Source organism: Lissotriton vulgaris, chromosome 11 (assembly GCF_964263255.1).
Source record: "Lissotriton vulgaris chromosome 11, aLisVul1.2, whole genome shotgun sequence".
In the NCBI taxonomy this organism is placed as follows: Eukaryota; Metazoa; Chordata; class Amphibia; order Caudata; family Salamandridae; genus Lissotriton; species Lissotriton vulgaris.
The window spans coordinates 1,099,529,431-1,099,550,100 of NC_141699.1; the positions used below are offsets into that span (position 1 = coordinate 1,099,529,431).

Sequence of the window (20,670 nt, forward strand, 5' to 3'; positions counted from 1 at the left end):
GGTGTACCAAGCACAAGAATCCACAAGTACACACAACCCAACTCCATCAATATTGATTTCACATGAAGGAAACTTTATGAAATAAGATTCTTCACCAATGCTCAACACAGTATTAATGTCAGGCACACTGCTATCATTAGAGCGATGATATCCTTCTTACCTTTGTATACGGTTGGCTTTCTTAGGAACCGATCTACACACCCTGCTAAAATGCCCCTTCTTACCACACCTTGAACATATTTTGTCCATAGCAGGACACACCTTTGCATCATCCAAATGTGCATTGTTCCCACATCAATAGCATAAAAATGCATTCTTCCTTCCATCTGCTTCTGCCACGGGAGCTTCATATCATTAATTTATGATGTGCCCTTTTTTTGGATGCATTGGTTCCTCATTTTAGACGTATCCTTGTGCACAACATGGATATCAGTCTTCCCAACACCTCTTGTCTCTTTCACAAGTTTCTCTGAACGCTCAATTGCTTTGGCAGTTTCAATGGCATCATTGAGCGACATGTCAGTACTTATCCACACCCTCTCTTGTATTTTCATATTGTTGGTCCTCATCAAAATTTGGTCCCTAAGTACCTGTTCATAATAAATATGCTCAAAATCACATGTGACCGCTAAAGACCTGAGTACAGACACATGGCCCTCTATGGGCTCATCCGGACGTTGCTTCCTGGAGTAAAATAGGAATCTTTTCATTACAATTTTGGTTTTCTTCCCATTTAACAGATCGTTGTCATGTGATGATGGAAAAAGTGTCACCAGGAGGAGCTCATGATAAAGTGAGATAAACAGTTTTGATTTCCATATTCCTACTACTCATTCCTACAACTCATTTCCTCAAGATTGGACTAGTGTAATAGTCTTTATGCTTGCTGCACAAAAGGCCTCATTCATAAACTTCAGATGGTACAGAATACAGCCGCTCGACTGGTCTCCAACGCCCCAGGCGGAGTTCCGTATCGGCAGTACGTAATAAGCTGCTCTGGCTTCCAAGCCAAGAAAGGATCCTTTTTCAAATACTTCTGTTCCTAGACCTAAATACGTTAATGAACTGTTCTGCCATTACCTGCCCCAGCGAACCCCCAAGATCATTCCTCTGAGAAGTTTCTGAACTGCCCTCATTCCATCTGAAATCTCGAGGTTGAAAGTAATTCGCAGTTTTAGACTCCAACTGCCACATGCATCATTGTTGCCGTTTGCAATTTCTTAATTGCCAAAATTAAGGAATCGCAATTAAGAAATCGCAAACGGCTATGCACCAAGAGATCGCAATTTTTTTTGCAATTTCTTAAATTTCCTTAATTGCGATTCACAATTTGCGAATCGCAATTAAGGAATCCCTTCCCATTGATTCCTATGGGCCTAGAGGCCCATAGGAATGAATGGGAAGTCATTTTCAATTTGCGATTAGCAATTTGCGAATCGCAAATTGAAAATGCAATTTCAAGGGTGCAGGGGGGGATCCAAAGGACCCCCCCTGCACCCCTGAAATATAACTTTAAGTGCATTTCTCACACACACATGCCCCAAGAGCATGTGTGTGTGTAAAATGAAACTTTAAAAAATGTACTTTTGTGCATTTTTGAAAGTTTTCGCAAATTACCATGAAGGTCAACTTCATGGTAATTTACCTCTCCCTATGTGTGAATTCGCAAATTTAAAATGTTCATGCATTGCATTTAAGAAATCTCAAATTGCGATTTCTTAAATGCAATTGCAATTTTAGAAATCGTAACGTAATTGCGATTTCTAAAATTGCGAAAAACATGATGCATCCCAATTTAGTAAATTGCATTCGCAAACGGCCGAAAATTGCGATTCGCACCGTTTGCAAATCCAATTTAGTTTGATGCATGTGGGCACAAAGCACGGAACCTGCTTCCTTGCAGTATGCGTGCCATTGATCTCAAGTAACTTAAAAAAAAAGAACTTAAATCTTGGTTCTTCCGAGCTGCGGACTCCCTTTGGAGTTCATTAAGAGGACTCTACTAGCCTACTCTTAGGAACCTGTATTAGTTTTGCATAGTCCCAGGATGTTCTCTTTAGAGTGACAGTCTGTGCTCTGTAAATACTTACTCACATCATATCATACATTCTTGACTGTAAGCACAACTGGGTGGAAAGTACTCACATGCCCAGTAAAGGGAAGCAGCGTGGATGGGAAACTACTCATTCACTGAGTAGAGTGGGGGAACCCCTAGTTTGGAGGACCTGAAGCAGATCCCACTCTACAGGATCCAAGATCCCTCCCTGAGTATCCGCCTTCATCCTTGCACCCGTATGTATACTCTGGCGAATCCCATTGGCCGCTTTGCCTTCCATTTTGCTCTTGTAATTGGCAAGTGTATATCAGCAGGATGCCCCTGGCACCTCACCCAACTATAAACTTTCATTTTTTGGCATGGGAGACATTTACTCTGAAGATTTTAGTTATAAATGTAGTTAGAGTTTCTAAAAAGAAGAAGACTTCCAAAAGTTAAGGCATCAAAGTTATGGCTTCAAGAACACAAGAATTAAGTGCAGTCTGGAGCAGGCCAGCAGGTGGCAGGGTCTGCCTCTCTGTGAAGTGCCAGGGCTGCCTTCAGGTGGTCACGTGACCAACCTCAGACTTGAATGCGCCCTCTCATTGGCTGCTTTTTTGCATTAAGTGGACCAGCACTAAACTGTCTGCTTTTGACGATGGAAAATAGAGTTCTAGTGAAAATTTACTAAGATTGGCTTCGCAAAAAGAAATTGCAAATTGTGCATTAACATTTTGCATCTAATCTGATTTGTGAACCAACCGATGCAAAATTGTGCACCGTTTGAGAGCAGCGGTCACAGAACAGCCAGCCTAATAATGTGCATTAGGAGGTCGCCATTTGCAATGCCCTCTTTTTATCTACAACTACAGTGATTTGCATTTCAATTTATTTTTTCACTGTATCCTGATTTCCTTAAAGGAAACGGATGCTTTAGAAACCATCCAGTTTGAAAAACTTCGTGAGAGTTGGCAGTAGTCCCTTAATCGCTGCCTACTCCCCCGGAAGTTGCGTCCATGATTCCCTGAAGGGAAGGAGTAAAGGGGAGCCTTCAGCATTTGTGAATCAGTTACCGCCCGAATTTGGGAGTCAAAACTGATCATTGGTTTGCAACCGGAAATCCATTCACAAATCATTGATACATGCCTCAAAGAATCGGAAGAAGAAAAGCCAAAACATGCCCCTTTAAAGTTCCAAATTAGTAGGGGCCAGAAACTCTATTGTGGGATTCTGAAAATCTTTTCATATACATCTCACTTGCATGTCTGTCTTTCCCTCAGCCCGACGCTGTTCAACTTTTACATGGCTCAGCTCGCACACGTATACCAACAGCACGACCTCAACGTAATCTCCTACGCCAACGACACTCAGCGGATCGCCTCCCTCACCAAGGACCCCATCACCGCCAAAGCCAACCTCCACGAAAGAATGAAGGCCGTCGCCGACTGGATGAAGACCAGCCGTCTGAAGCTGAACTCAGAGAAGACGGAGGTCCTCATCCTCGGCTCCAACTCTTCAGCCTGGGATGACTCCTGGTGGCCAACGGCACTGGGGGCAGCCCCAACACCCACTGACCACGCACGCAACCTGGGAATCATCCTCGACCCAAAGCTCTCAATGACCAAGCAAGTAAGCGCCGTCTCCTCCTCCTGCTTCAACACCCTCCACATGCTCCGCAAGAGCTACAGATGGATCCCAACAGATACAAGAAAGACAGTCACCCAGGCCCTCGTCAGCAGCAGACTCGACTACGGAAACGCCCTCTACGCAGGAGATCTGACCAAGCTCATCAAACGACTACAACGCATCAAAAACGCCTCGGCACGACTGATTCTTGACGTACCACTCCACGGCCACATCAACCCCCATTTGAGAAACCTGCACTGACTCCCTGTCAACAAGAGGATATCCTTCAAGCTCCTCATCCATGCACACAAGGCACTCCACAAGACTGGCCCAGCCTTCCTCAACAGACGGCTCTCCCTCTACACCCCCAACCGCCAGCTACGCTCCGCCGACCTCTCACTTGCCACCGTCCCGTGCATCCGAAGAACAACCACCGGTGGGAGATCCTTCTCCCACCTCGCCGCCAAGACATGGAACACCCTCCCACTGAGCCTACGACAGACCCAAGACCTGCTGACCTTCAGGAGGATACTCAAGACCTGGCTGTTCGATCAGTAGCGTCTTGAGACCCTCGAGGGTATGTAGTGCGCTTTACAAATGATTGATTGATTGATTGATTGATTGATTGATTTCTATGCATCTCACCTGCATCTCTGCCTTTCTATGTATCTCACCTGCATGTCTGCCTTTCTATGCATCTCATCTGCATGTCTGTCATTCTATGCATCTCATCTGCATGTCTATCTTTCTATATATCTCATCTCACATGCATGTCTGCCTTTCTATGCATCTCATCTCACATGCATGTCTGTTTTTCTATGCTCCTCATCTGCTTGTCTGTCTTTCTATACTTCTCATCTGCATATCTGTCTTTCTATACATCTCATCTCACACGCATGTCTGTTTTTCTATGCCCCTCATCTGCTTGTCTGTCTTTCTATACTTCTCATCTGCATATCTGTCTTTCTATGCATCTCATCTGCATATCTGTCTTTCTATGCATCTCATCTCATATGCATGTCTGTTTTTCTATGCCCCTCATCTGCTTGTCTGTCTTTCTATACTTCTCATCTGCAGGTCTGTCTTTCTATGCATCTCATCTGCATGTCTGCCTTTCTATGCATCTCATCTCACATGCATGTCTGTTTTTCTATGCCCCTCATCTGCTTGTCTGTCTTTCTATGCATCTCATCTGCATATCTGTCTTTCTATGCATCTCATCTCACATGCATGTCTGTTTTTCTATGCCCCACATCTGCTTGTCTGTCTTTCTATACTTCTCATCTGCATATCTGTCTTTCTATGCATCTCATCTGCATGTCTGCCTTTCTATGCATCTCATCTCACATGCATGTCTGTTTTTCTATGCCCCTCATCTGCTTGTCTGTCTTTCTATACTTCTCATCTGCAGGTCTGTCTTTCTATGCATCTTATCTGCATATCTGTCTTTCTATGCATCTCATCTCACATGCATGTCTGTTTTTCTATGCCCCTCATCTGCTTGTCTGTCTTTCTATACATCTTATCTGCATATCTGTCTTTCTATGCATCTCATCTGCATGTCTGTCTTATTTTGCTATTTCCCTTTGGTGTTTCTTCATCCGCCACATTATGGGTTGTTTGTGTTTCTTTATCATTTATAATAATGTGCATATCTTGTTTTACTTCGATATTTACTAGCATATATTTTATCATCACCTTACCATCAAGTTTACCTCACAAGGTCAACCCTATGACCTTCAGGTAGCACACAGAGCTCTGCAGGAGAAACATGAACCCACTGAGCTATGCTACTTGCTTATATTGAAGAGTGAAGCAGATTTCTCCGTTCCCTGCTGCACATTAGTGTGCTGGGGCAGCACACCCAGCAGCCACAATGCATGTTAGTAAATTTGCTTCGGCTCAGAGCAGGCGGACAGTGACCGGTCTATGTTTACACCAATGCTTCCATCAGATGCACTAATGGGTACATTTGTCAAGTATTTGCTTCCAGTAACTCTGCTGTGTATTACTACAGGCCCTTTAGTAACAACTTTCTTTTTCTAAATGATCTAAGGACTTATGGACGAATGTGAATAGGAGTGTCATGGATGATGTAATTTGAGATGTCACCCGTGATGTCATAAATTATGTCATTTGACATGCCATCAGTGATGTCCTTATTCTTGTCATTTAACGTGTCATGAGTAATGTAATATGTGAGGTAATAAAGCAGTGCATGAAATGGGCACAAGTTAAAGGTAGTTCACTAAACCGTAATTGGCAAATTTCTGTGGTTTCAGTTTTCAAACATTAGTTCTTATCTTATTCAGCAGCTAATTATACTGTCACTTTAACTCTTGTTTTTCAGTAAATGTCTGTCTTTTTATTTAAATTTAAGCTAAGATCATGTTACCATACTTAACTGTAACGTCAATTAAACACTTGTTTTTCAGCAATTTCTGCCTTTTATATAATTTAAGCAAAGATCGTATTACCATACTTAACTATAACGTCACTTTACCCTTTGTTTTTTTCAGACATTTTTTGTGAATTTTTGATCATATTCAAAATTGCGCATACGCCCAACACCCTCAGGCAAATGGTGTACGGCCTTTGGCCACACGCAGCCGGGGGTTGGCCGAAGGGCCTGGCCTCTCTTGCCACCCACTTTTTCTAGGCCCCCTCTTGATGGGCCAAGGTTTGTCTCAAACGAGAAAAGTGGTTGAATTATTTTTTTTTATCGGGGGGGGAGGGGCAAGTTTCTTGCTGAATCATCAAAAGGTATCAAAGTTATTAATGAAACAAAAATACCTTTTCTATGTAAACTCTGACCTAACTATAACTACACAGTGGCAACCACCACGGTGTAATTTCCATCCATCCATCCATCCATCCATCCATCCATCCATCCATCATCCATCCATCCATCCATCCATCCATCCATCCATCCATCCATCCATCTCAGTAACAGTTATCCCTGTGTAGGTATGGTCATCCTCGCTTTCCACTTAAATTACATCAAAGACATTTTTTGATTCGTCTCTAGCTTTGGCCCAGATCTGGCACAAAATTTGCCACTCACTTACTGTATTTGACTAGGGTACAACACGCGACATTTCCTAAAGTCGTAGGTTGAGATAACGCTTGGTATTTTCAAATGTGCACATATTTGTCAATGGACAGTTAAAAATGGGGGCCAAAAAAGTTAACTATAATGACACAGTGGCAACTGCTGTTCGACCAAACTGCCCAAAAACTTTCCCAAAATAAATGCCCATCCAATTTGGTTTTGGCATTAAAAGTTTTGTACAGATTAGTGAAGTGGAAGAAGTGGTGGGCAAAAAAAGGGGAGCGGTAATAGAAGTGACATTTCCCATTTTAAATCCATGGGGTAGATATTCACTGAGCTACATTTTCAAGCCCACCCTACATCAATTTCAAACAGATATTTATCAAAAACTATTGAACATTTTACCAACAAACTACTAAAAGCACTTTGTCTGAGTAAAGGTTTACTTTCTTGCCAAATTTGTTGTAAATCTGTTCTGATTTTTTTTCTGTAGACTCAAGCGAATTTCCTACAGAAGCTAAAATGGGACAGCACATCAGCATATTTTTCTTTGTACATATCAAAAGAAACATTGACATTCCAGACCTTAGCTAACTGTGTCAAATGATTGACTAATTTGGTGCCTTACTGTCCATGAAGTCTACGGACAGTATATTTGAACCATAACTATACAGTGGTGACTGCCAGTCTATAATAGGGGTGAATATAGTATATGAGAAAAATTTATTGAAGACCACAGCTAGTGATAGTTCAGCAAACAAACCTGAAAACAACCTTCAGATTCACTAGTTATTGTGTGCCATGTACTACCACACACCCCATAACTCACACCTCTGCTGAATGTGTCTCATGGTAGACAGCTTTTTGTTCCTTGCCCCCTATGCAAGGTGGAGTATTGAGCATGACGAGAGCTTGGGTGGGTATGCGATATGGTATGCATTGCGTGTGTCCTGAAACAAGGAAAGGATCATGACCCTGCAGCTGAGAGAGCCTTCTCCCTTGCCTCTCAAGACAGCAGTGCTATGTAGAAAGACACCACACATCTTTTTAATGGCCAAAGGTTTTGAATTGCGCTGGGTTTGAGTCTGTCTCAACACCACAGTAGACCCCAACATGCCGCGGACTTATCGACACTAGGAAATCCAATGGCAGTATGTTGACTATATTATTCTGCAGACATCTAAACATTTAAGTTTTTCAGCCCCCCCCCCCCCCCAAATTCCATGACTCCAAATAGCAGGAATAAAGAGAATGACCAATTTCCCAGTGTGCCATGCTGAATCTCTTCCCTATGTTGAAGATTCCAGATGTCAACTGGTATTCTAAGGAGTTGAACATCTGGGCAGTGGGCCTTCGTTGGTTGTGAGATACGTTTGCTTCTTCTTGTAGGTATCCCTGGCATCATTGGTTCCGTCTGGTACGCCATCGATGTGTACGTGGAGCGCTCGTCCCTGGTCTTCCACAACGTCTTCCTGGGCATCCAGTACAAGTTCGGCTGGTCGTGTTGGCTCGGAATGGTGGGGTCAATGGGCAGCTTCCTGGGTGGGGCATTGCTGACCTGCTGTCTCTATCTCTTTAGAGGTAAGTGATGGAGCCTGGAGCACCCTTTCCTCCTGATGACCCCACTCCTCTGCCCTCTGTCCTGAAATCTTTTATTGTCCTATGTTTGAGAAATGTGGGATGAAGTTTAGAATACAACACACCAAATTCCCTCCAAAGGGCTGACCTTCAAACATGCTGGCCGACTTCCCTACAGCAAAATCAACACTTGGCATGCACACCCTCTGCACTGAGACCCACACTTTATCTTCAAAGAGTGCAGAATAATGCTTGAATATAAAGTCAGTGGCACACACTAAATTGTGATTAAGGCGCCCAGTTTTCCATTTTTACTGATTTTTACAGATAAATACAAACAGAAAACAGTGTGGTTCCTGTCTATATTTATTTTCAAAAGTGGAAAAGCAAGGGCAATTGTGCTTCATGTGGGCGACTCTCCGTGCTGTCTTCTGTGATTTCCAGGACAACAGCTGAGCAGAAAGACTGCATGGGAAGATTTAAAAAAACTGGTTGAGATTTTCCTAAATACAGGCATATATTAACATATATTTGTACTGGAATGCTGATATTTAGCTGTGAGTGTAGCGTTTCGCTATATTTGGCTGCTTAATTTGCTAAAACTCGACAGGCATCACAGTATGAGCGCAACTTTATCAGTTAAATAAATATGGAAATATTATTTTTTCGAATCCATTTTTTCTCAAAAGAAAAAATAGACATGAATAAGTACCAATAAGATGGCCAACCAACAAATATGGATAAATACACATGGAAATGTTTAAAAAATAAATACCATAAAACCGGGAGCCGTAATTGTGATAGAGCTTCATGGTGTCTGTCTGTGGGTGAAGCAGAGACTGGCCCTGGACCTACACTTTCCACTTTTTGTTTCTTATGGGTGGAAATCAGCAGTGTGGTCTTCGGGGGACTGTGTGTTGCATGGAGCATCTTTAGGGACGCTTCTTTTATGCAACTGTATTTAGACATTGGTACCACCCGGGCACCGTGAGTGGCAAGCCATTAAAGGGCAGGATTCCCTAGGAGCGGCTCAGCCAGGCATGTCAACTGGAAATGTTTTAGTCTGGTGGACCCTGGCAGCGTCATGTGAAGGAAACCATTGTGGCTCCCTGGAGATATTTAACACCAGAAAAACTTTCACCAGGGATGTCTTGTCTCATCCACACTACCCTTCTGCACCAGGCCCTACCAGCCTCACAGGAGGGACATTTGAAGATACCTGTGGCCAAGAGGCATTTCACCTTCAACAGTGTCCCAAGTCTGGTAGCCCCCTTCAAGGTATGTTGATTCCAATGCCCATGGGGGTGCCAGCCACTTGATTGCTTACTAGATCAGTTCTGTGATTGGAGGAATGTGTAGTTGGCTACCACGTCACGGGAGGCGTGTCAACTGAAGGGAGCAGCCCTAGAGTCATGGGTGCCCTCACTAAGCAGGTTTCTAGAAATTCCTGCCAGGAATATCTAGATGGTAAGCCTTTATTACCCCTGGGTTTGCATATCTCTATCAAGAGAGCTGATGGTTGTCCATGGTGGCCCAAGCATGTCCACATGTCCATGTCTCAGGTCTCCTGTGCCGTGCCACCCATGTACTGTTCCGTGTCTCTCGTCTTCTGTGTCGTGCTGCCTTGGTACAGTTCCGTCTCTGCTCTCCTGTGCCGTGCCACCCGTGTATTGTTCCTTGTCTCTGGTCTCCTGTGCCGTGCCGCCAATGTATGTTCCTTGTCTCTGTTCTCCTGTGCTTCTACTCTTCTCCTGGCATCATCGACCTGACTTCTTACTCTCAGGACATCCTCTCTGCATCCTTAACTCAGGCACTCCCTGCCTGTCTCTTGCACATTTGTAAAATGTAAATGTAAATGTGTTGTATTTGTATAGCGCGAACAGTAACCCGTAAGCATCCCGGCGCTTGTACTCCTACCACAAGGGAACCCCTCCTGGCTTTTCCTTGTGAGGTGTCCACTCCTGGGCATCCCATGGTGAAACCAGGCATCCCTTGTGTATCGGGGGCCGTTGGGGAGACTAAGCAAGCTATTGCCCAGAGTTGCAGCGTGGGGGCCATGCTTAGATTCGGCACTGAGGCGAGAATATCCGGTCAGAGGAATTTAAGCCCGATGCCGCCGAGGCGGGAATCGAACCCTGGTCCCTGGCCAGCGCTCTGCATCAAGGTCTGCCGCTCTAACCATTGAGCCACATTTCTCCATTTACAGACTGACCTCATACATTCTGACAGCCAGCTTCAGTCAGACATTCCCACCTACCCTCCACCTTGACTGGACATGTTGTACTTAACCCACCCCATAACTGTACACCACAGCACTGCCCCCTACTGGGCCAACAGAAGGCAGCCAGGTGGGTACTCAGCCTTCTGTACAGGCCCATGTCAATGATCTAGCAAAATATGAAGTGAGTCCCCCCATATAATATGATCTTTATTGGACAATGATATTGAGATAAAGCTGGTAATTGTGACCTGTTACTGAAATATTACCAAAGGAGAGTGTTATAGGTAAAGGCTGCTCACTCATCACTGCCTAACGGGGAGAGATGTCACAGAAAAGCCTCCCAGCATTAAGAAATCTAACAAAACATTTTGCAGATGTGACAAGTAACATATGTAAATATATGTGGCGAGGAGTGTCATTTTTTGATATTTTTTTTATCACAGATGTTGGATCGGGCAGAAACATCTCTTCTTACTCTTCAAGGAAGGTCCAATCACGCGCCGGCACAGCCATGGCCAAGTTGTACTCTTCCCAGACAGCGACTGCCAAGATGTACGCGGTGGACACCAGAGTTTGAAGTCAGCCATCTTTGATGAATGTAAAACCCATGGCAGAAGATGTCTGGCATTTCCATAGAGACATCAATTTTCTTTGGATTGTAGCACCGGTAGAACCTACTTTATCTGTACCTTGGGGTTTTGCCCCAACTTTTGTTGTGATTTGTACGATCCAAGCGTTTGGGAAACTCTGTTTTTTGGCTGCCCACCCCCTTGGCCTCACAATCCCTCATTCCCTCTAACGCACAGAATTTAGGGACATGTTTGTATCCTAGTGTACCAATCTAGATGTGGCAGGTACAATAGGCTTCTTGAAAAGATAATGTAGTGTTCATTGTACCCACTGCATGTACCTACTGGCTGAGGTGTAATTCCTTTGGGGATTGATCAAAAATGAACATATTCTTCAGTCCAGGAAGGTGTTGCTCCAACCGGCACCCCATCCGCAGAGTTCGGTCCATCGTTGGCTTGAGATTCTGGATAGTTTTGAGATGTCAAGAATTCAGACACCTCCATTGAGTTCAGGGAAGAGATTTTGCATTTTGCATTTTGATGTTGACAGTAGTGGTTTGAAGGGTCAGCTTGAAATTAAGAGCCGCACATGGGAAGCGCCCGCCTTTGTCGTCCGCAGAGGTCCAAAGCCTTTCAGTGTTGTATGTCCTGAGATCTAAAGACAGCACGCGAAGCTGTTTTAGAATGATCCCCACATTGCATCGCATGTTATAGCAGACATGGCTGCTGTCTGAAAGGGATCCAACCACCTTCAACATTATTTCTCATCTCAATGAGGTCATCTAATCCACCATTGCATTGATCCTCAAACATCACTTATGAGATCCTGTCTCAAAAATGTAGCAGCGCTTATCGATGAGATCGCGTTGATCTTCTCTCATTGAGGGTTGTCTCGAAAGGTACAGGACTGAAGACATGAATATGGAGGCCACAGCCTTACTGACCAAAGAACTCTCTGCCAAATTTCAGAACTTCACAAAATATTTAGAAACCAATCAAAATCTGAAAAAGGTCATGATTGAAACATACTTATATTTATTGCCACAGTACGTCAGAATATTGTGTAGGATGTGGTACAATGGTCTATTGAAGTTTTCACTTGTTTGGATTTCATGACTGCCTACAAGGGCCTGCCAAGGGTCTTTACACTGGCAAGTTCTTTAGACATCTAAGCTCCATTAATCCACATTTAACTCTCTGATATGATCAAATAATAATCTGAAAATTCACTAAAACTGGGATCGTCTGTCAAAAGATGAAGCTAAAAGAGAATACCATTGAACACCATGGACCAGATGCACGGAGTACTTGTGCATTCACAAAGGTCCGATTTGCAGAAACAGGATATTTGCAACCCCAAAAAGTATTTTTGTTAAATGTGATGCCCAAATTGCGATTTGGTAACATATTACAAATCGCAATTTGAACACATAACAAATTGGTAATTGGAAGGGGCATGTGTAGGGTGTCCCTTCCGAACACCAAATTGGAATGGTGAATATCGCCACCCTGGCAGCTCCCTCACAAAACAGAAATCTCCATTAGAAAGCAGATATCCATCCTTGTGGCGGACAAGCTTAATGGGTGAGAGGGTGAAAATGACTCTTTATTCTCCTTTACGCATCAACATTTGGGAGTGTCCCTGGGATTCTGAAGACAGAATGTCATGATACAGAAATATTGAGGGCAATATGTTGAAATCAAAATATCAAACAGTAGTTACTGCATTTTTTCTGTACATAATTCCGGATATATGTACCTTGAGGATATATACCGTCAAGGTGCAGAGAAGTGGAGTTAGGAATATTAAATTTGTACTTCCTTCAGAGGCACTTACCTTTCAATATTTGATACTTGATTTTTTGTCCACGATAATCTTATATTACAATATTTTTATGTTCAATATTCAATTGAATAATCATCATTTGAAGAAAATTCCTCTGATGTTTCTTACATGTCCTAGTCCTGCTCTGGCATAATATAACAATAATTGTATTTGGCATTTCTTTTTAATACAAATATATACATATTTCAGTATTTCATCTGCCACATTAATTACAATATACTTTGATCTCATTGTTTAAATAGCCCCAAAATCAGCACTTTCTATAGAAGTGTTCTTGCCACCATTAATCCTCTGTATCTTCTAACATTCTGCTTACATGTCTCTCTGACAATTTGATATTACCAATTCCCTCTATACTCTGAAAAGCCAGAGAAACGTGCATACGCTGGTCATGTGCTTTGTTCTCCGAAAAATGGGTGAAATATACTGTCTGATTGACATACTTGTAGCATCCCTCCATGGTCATACCTTATTGATTCTTTATATGATCTGATATTCCTATATTTCATGCAACAGAGGCTTGCAGTAAGCACTCGTGTTTAACGTAAACTTTTTTGTTTGGCAGTTTTCTTATGCACTACAACATTTTTCCATTTTCTACATTCATTCAGAATCTCTCACATTTAATTTATTCAGAAAATCGACCTTCATTCTTTATAAGCTGGGATCTTCCAATGTTGTCGCCACGAGGTCTGCGCATAACCTGAGAGATTGCAATCTAGGATATTACATTTTCTTTGTGTCCTTTTGTGTATTATGTTGTAGTAGCTCCAAGGCACTTTTTCTACATTGAGCGATGTTTCAGTCTTCTGAAAACACTAATTGACAGATGTACAAAGCTATTTAGTGGTCCCAAAGCCTGCGGCTCGCTAAATCACCAGGTGTACGACTGCTAAAAGGCTTTTTGCTTTCTAAAGCAGAGGTCTCCAACCTTTTCTGTAGTGAGAGCTACTTCTGATCAGTGAAACTCATTGTGAGCTACTGAAGTATAAGAAACTTGTGCATTGTTTCCAAACAACCTCATGCCCAGTCCTTTAACTTTAAGCCTAGCCATAGCATAAGAACCAGATACTATGGTTTGAGCACAATACTTTGACTAGGAGCACAATGACATGGCTGTCATGTGTGCCAGTGAGAGGTGGTCTTAGGGGATGTTTGAACATGTGTGCGTATGAATGGGATACATGTGTATGAGTGACTGAGAGCATTAGTCATATGTATTTGTGGCACTGGAATACCTTTCGTCATGTGTGGCACCGTTACATGTATAATACAAACATATAACTATTTTTTTTAAATGGAAGAAATTGAAAGTGCATAAAACTTTCATGATATAGAACATTTTTATACGCTTTAAATTTCTCCCACTTGGATATATTTTCTGTTATAAATAGCGCACTGTGTCTACCAGCCAATGGGAGAGAGAGGCCTGCTGTGTGTAAAAGCGACATTTTGAAATGGGAGAATATTAAACTGAAGAGTTAACTCTATATTTATACATCTTGTCATTTAATCCAATTTCCAAGTGCCACTATTACAAACACCAGGCAGCTTAATCCCAGTAGCCTGTAGGCAAGCTGCCATATTTGTAACAGAAAAAAACAACCATTTGCTTAAACTGGAGGAATTAAAAGTGAAGAAACATGCTTCATAAAACATTCAGACATAATTGGCTAAATTGAAAGTGGAGAAAAACATTATGACTTAGATCCTGATTATGATGCTGGTCGGATGAGTCTCCGACCAGCATCGTGTCGGAATGGAAACTGACTGACTAGTAGACGGTGGCTCCATCCGACAAATTAGGATGCAACCGCCCATGATGCAGTCGTAAACATCTATTTTTCCATAGTGACTTGTGCAGCGGTCAGAAAACTGCCGCAGCACAAGCCGCATTGGTAAAATGGATGTTTACAAACATCCATACACCATCTGCCAGGCACCATGTGATGCCTGGCGCACTTGGTAAGGATGTTTTGGGGGGCACCACAGGCCCCAAAGTCCATTTATAATAGACTTTCAATGGCGGTCAAACCACCATTGAAATGCTGCCTGAAAGGGACGTCGTAATCCCTATGGTGGTGCCTGAGTAGGCACCACCCCATTGTAGGGGATTATATTCCGACCGATGGTCGCCGGGCTCCTTGAGACGTCGGAATCATCGGTCGGTCCCTCTGCATGCCGCCCCTGACCACCGGGTATCATAATGTGGAGGTCGGACCACAGGACCAGATGTCGGTCAGATTGCAACAGACAGGCCGTCAGTTGCAGACCAACCAACATCATAAGGAAGGCCTCAATGTTTCATAGAAATATTTTTCTTCACCTTTTTAAAAAGAGGACTGTATTTTTCAGTTACAATATAGCAGTGTTTACTTGGAGCAAAGAGGCCCGCTGTTTGTAAATGTGACGCTTTGAAGTGATTGAAAATTAAAATGAAGAATTAACTTAATCATTTAGGTTACTTTTCATTTTAGTCATCTACCATTTAAAAGCATCCAGAAACATATTTTGCTCTCACAATTCAATATTGAGTTGACAAAGACTTATTTCAGAGTTAAATACCTAAGTGCTTCACCTCTGTGCTCTGGGTCAAAAAATTGACTCCATTACTGCGCATTATTAGGCCCTGATATCGGCAGTCTAAAGATAATATAAAATAAAATACTGACTTTCCTTATCTTTAAAAGAAAAATATGACCCTGTGCTTATTTAAAAATGAAATTAAGGCTGTGAGCTACTCTGAACATGCCAATGAGCTTCGGATAGCTTGTGATCGACTGGCTGGAGGCACCTGTTCTAAAGTGTACTTAACCCAAAACAAGTTAACGAATCACAAATCACATTTCCTTTAGGGAAGAGAGCTGAATTTAAAAAAGTATATCCTTTACTAAAATGTTGCCACAGACTTGGTGGTCTTCTGATCCCAGCAGGCCACCATCCCTGTGCTGGCATCCAATTGGAGTTAATTGCAATTTGCAACCTACCTCTTGAACGTCAATGAGCTATGTTAAATTGTGACCCACTTTGAGTGGTGATTTTTTTTTTAACTAACCTATTAGTACATGGCTCAGTTTACAAAATCAGAACTCATTCCCAAAAAGTCACTACACAATGTGTGACCTTTTTTTTGCAAATCAATTTTTAGGATGCTTGGCACTAAATTCTTCTGACTTTGATGTTCTGCCAACATTGGCTCATGATATAGATGACTCTTGAGAAATTTGCTGGATTTATGTGAAATGTTTGTGGTGAAGTGAGAGTCTCTGTGGAATCAGACATACTTTTTTTTATCCTGCGTGAAATATTGATTAAAGGGGGGGCACTTTGTACTTGAATTTAAGCACTGGTGTCCTTTAAACTACTATAAAAGATGGTTTGAGCAAGCACATTTTAGGTTAAGCTAACCTGTACCTCTGAAATAGGTAGAGCAGTGGATTGCATGTTTACTTCTCATATAGGGTACCCACTCACTGCTGGAACTGAAGTGTATCAGCAGTAAATAGTGACAATTTCTTCTCAAATGGTAAAAGGAAATTCACATTTTAAGACAAAATTATTGTCCACAACCAAAGTAATCTACAATTATTACAAACCCCAACTTGCAGCGAATGTATTTTCTATCCTTGAGCTGTTAGACTACTTATGCACTGGATTCTGTTTAAGACTAGTGACAAATATGCATTATGCAGCAATCCTTTGTTATTATTTTTTCAATCTATCTCACAAATAGGCTAAAAGTTCCAAGGGCTTTCAGTCTACCTTCATTTTATTTTACATGTCAATAAAAGATCTCTGTTATCTAAAGTACTATCTTTTTGGCTTTTGAAATCATTCTGTTCGGATATCACCACTTGCTCAATTTTTACATAGTTTCTCTGAAAGAAAATTAAATGCTAGCGCTGCTCTGTCTTATTTGATAAAATAGTCTCACTTTAAAAAAAAAATTCTAATGGCTTTGAGTGATTGCTTTTGAAATACAGTAAGGTATTTGCATCAGTAGAAAGTTCTAAAAACACTTTCAAGTTTCTACATATGTAACACTGTTTATGTTGTGTACAATTGTAAAAAAAAACAAAAAACTAAAGACATAAAAATTCTATTGTTCAGGTTGTTGTCATCACACCCATAGCACTAAATATGTTAAGTATGTTTGTTTTAAAGTAATCTGGACTTGCTTTTGGGTCGTTCTAAACTATCAAAAAGTTATGGATGTATCAAAGGTGATATATGAAGGTTTTGAAGAAAATTTGACATGCACATGTAATATACTTCAAATCATGCAACAGATAAATTATCTGCATTCGGTATGAAAGTGGATCCCATACCGCTACCTAGAAGTTATGAATAGTATGTTCAGAAACAGAATGCAATTTTATAAGTGCCATATTAACACATTGGAGAATGAATCATTCAGGCATCTGCACAGTGGAGCAGGGACACACAGCAAGCATTTCATGACTTTCGAACATGCCTTAACACTTCTAAAGATACATTTTGCAATTACAGAAAGTACCACCACTTACCAGATTGTAGTCCGTTCGCAGTATCAATAGAACTATGGACATAGTAAATTGACTACTGTTTGGCCTTATATCTCTATCCCAGCAGACAGAGCCTGATGCCATGTTCATAGAAGTTAGCAGATAGCAACTGGCCGGGTGACTATTCAACCAATATAAGTCCAGGAACAGCTGACTAAGGGAATGTTGTAGTCCTTCCTTAATGAAAAACTCAATGAAAGTTGTCAGAGACCTCTTTGTAAGTACAACATTTTCAGACATTATTTTTTAGTAACGGTAATACAAGCAAATCACAGGCACACTTCCAATTTCAGAATGCCGTGGATGCCCAGTGGAATCATTAGAAGTGACTACAAGTCCCAGAATGCACAAAAAAACACTGTTCTAACTCCATATGCATTGATCTGTGAAATGTAAGAGCTCTGAATAACCCAGTTTCCTTGTAGTGAGTCTATCTTGGATTTAGGCAGTGTGTTTCTTTCATTCACACTGCATATTCTGTTGTCCACTTTTACATCAGTACCACATACAAATATTTCTCCACTGCATATATTACTTTCCATGACTCCCGCTGTTGCTCTGCTGCTCCCCTCCTGCTCCTTCGATTGTTCCCTCATTAAACTCCAGATCCTCCAAGTTTATCTATATCTATCTATATATATCTATCTATATATATATATAATATTGCGCGCGTTGCCAGATAACGCGCTTCAGAGGCTCCGTTCCAGCAAAGAGGCTTGGGCTCATCTGGATCCTGCGCTAGCAGTTCTACAATTAAGCAAGGTATTGCTACAGTCCCGAGCCCGCCCCTGAACACCGGTGTTTCCCTGGGCGGCAGCAGCTGCTGAACCGTGACTTCACGGGGGACTCGCAAGCACTGTATTTTGCGGTCCCTGCTCGTTTCACATCGGGACTAGGAGGTTGGAACGCAAGGGGACCGGAGGGAGCATGCTGAACACTTTACTGGATATTGACTTTTTGCTCCTCGTTACCCTGCCACATAACGCTTTTTCCACTGGGACACACCACCAGCAGCACTCACCTGGCTGTTGCATCATGGACCCTGCAGTTCCTACGAGCAGCGGGAATTGTGACATCACTCCACTGGTGGGCGTGGCGCCTTTTAACAAATGGGATTGTGGCAAGGAGTACTTCTACGAGCAGCAGAGTCGCCAGAACACTGTCGATGGCATCTGAGGAAGGCCTACACCAGGCCGAAATGCATTATCCCCAACAACAGCATTTAATAAATGGTTTCTCCTGTTTCCCCGCTGAGGCCTCTGCTTCTTCTTATCTTGGGAGGAGGTGTTTGTTAATATATATATATATATATATATATATATATATATATATATATATATATATATATATATGTATATATATATATATATATATAGATAGATAGATAGATATATACACACACAGACACAGACACACACACACACACACTGATATTGAATACTGACCAGTTTGTACATTATTGTGATTTTGTTTGGATATTTGGCATGATTTGTTTTGGGATGAAAAGGAGATTAATGGAGAACTTAACTTTATGTGTTGAGTAGGGTATTGTCCATATCCCTATTCAGTTCCCTGGTCATTAAATATTTTCATAACAAAATGTTCCTATATTTACTTAAATCTTATCTGCTCTTCACAATTTTCTAAGCCACTAAATACAGGCTTTCAATCTCAATGTCTGTTAAGTTAGTTAAATATGTTTTATTGTTTTTGTTAAGTATTTGTTTTGTTATCCTTATCTCTGACATGTATAAAGAAATGTGAATCTACCAATCCCAGCCCAGTACTTGAACTCCTGGGACCCATCTCAGGGTGACTTGAAGCACACCCTGCACTTTGAAGATAGAATACACAAAGTGAAGGAAACTGGCATATATTGCACAAGAAAGATGTAATTATGGGCACTTTGGAAAATCAGACACTCTGCTTTATTGTAACCTATTTAAAGTTATTAAAATGCCTATTAAATATTTGATATGATCTGAAATGTGTGCAGTAATGTTTTTTCATAGATTTTTCCTGTTTCCTGCACTGGTTTTTCATATGGCCTCTACACGTATCAGGCTTTTTCTCCCCAAAGAACAGACCACCATCAGAGATAATGCGGATTGACCAAGATGTAGGTGAATGTAAGGGAAATTTGGCATCCAAGTCCTCCTTTAAAGGCTACATAAAGTATGACAATCCTTACAATTTCAATAGAATTAGGGGACGCAACCGGGGCTATTTTCACTTAAGAACAACACCACTTTAATAACACTTTAAACTAGGGGTCTCCAACCTTTTGTGTAATAAGAGCTACTTAAAGTCAATTAAAACTACTCCGAGATACTGATAGTGCTTGTGTTGTAGACGTGACCATATCAGACAAGATTAGATGTGTGGCCACTTTATGAAATATTACCCGCACTCATCACCTCGGTTCATCAGGCTGGGCTTCCAGCAGTCATGTAAAACAGGCTTTGTCATTGTGGAATGCTTCTACATGGGTAGTACTTGACAGCCATTGCTGTAATACCCCTGGCACCAAAGTCATACTATTAGAAAGTTTACCCAACACAGCATGAAATATGAGTTCAAATATATTTTGGAAAAGTAACCAATTTTTTGCAAACTTTACCTTATCAGTGCTGAAAAGGCACACATTTTCATCTCAAATACATGCTTTTCATTTTGGTACATATATTAATTCAACAAAAAAAAAGCTTCTAACTTTGAAGGCTGCCTGCACAAGGAAGAGCTACTTATAGGAGGATGGAGAGCTACCAGAGGCTCCTGAGCTACTTGTTGGAAAAGCAAGCTTAAAGTACATATACATACGTAGACAATTGCACAGTAAATCTAAGTCATAGAAATCTCAAACACAGTAAACATACACATCAACAATAATTGGTGATAGGAACAGTGTGTATCCAGCTTACAATCAGTGTTTATGTGAACACTGTATGTATGGATTATGCATCAATATGGTTTTTCTATAAGCCAGCGGAGCCCTGTTCCTAATCGAAGACAAGCATAAAGTCATCGAATAAGAGGAGACGAAGTTGGGTTGGGGACGGTTAATGCATTGTGATGTAGTGTTATTTAAAGGGGCTCTTTCCTAAATTAGACCAGCTTTGGGGCATCTTCGTAGATATGGGGTTGTTGTCCCAGTTCCTGGGTGCATAAATAGAAAAGGCACTCTGCCTTGTTTTTTCTT

The 20,670-nt window shown here is 41.6% G+C and overlaps 1 protein-coding gene across 2 annotated transcripts in view; it reads left to right on the forward strand.

Moving 5' to 3' along the window:
- Positions 1–16,987, forward strand: part of CLDN16 (claudin 16) — a 93,514-nt gene extending 76,527 nt beyond the window's left edge. For both annotated transcript variants that reach the window (XM_086944966.1, XM_086944965.1), the window contains 2 exons: positions 8,103–8,294; positions 10,956–16,987. In XM_086944966.1, the coding sequence (XP_086801092.1) occupies positions 8,103–8,294; positions 10,956–11,089 (326 nt within the window). In that variant the 3' untranslated portion in view covers positions 11,090–16,987. The remainder of the gene's footprint in view (positions 1–8,102; positions 8,295–10,955) is intronic.
- Positions 16,988–20,670: the final 3,683 nt, after the last annotated feature.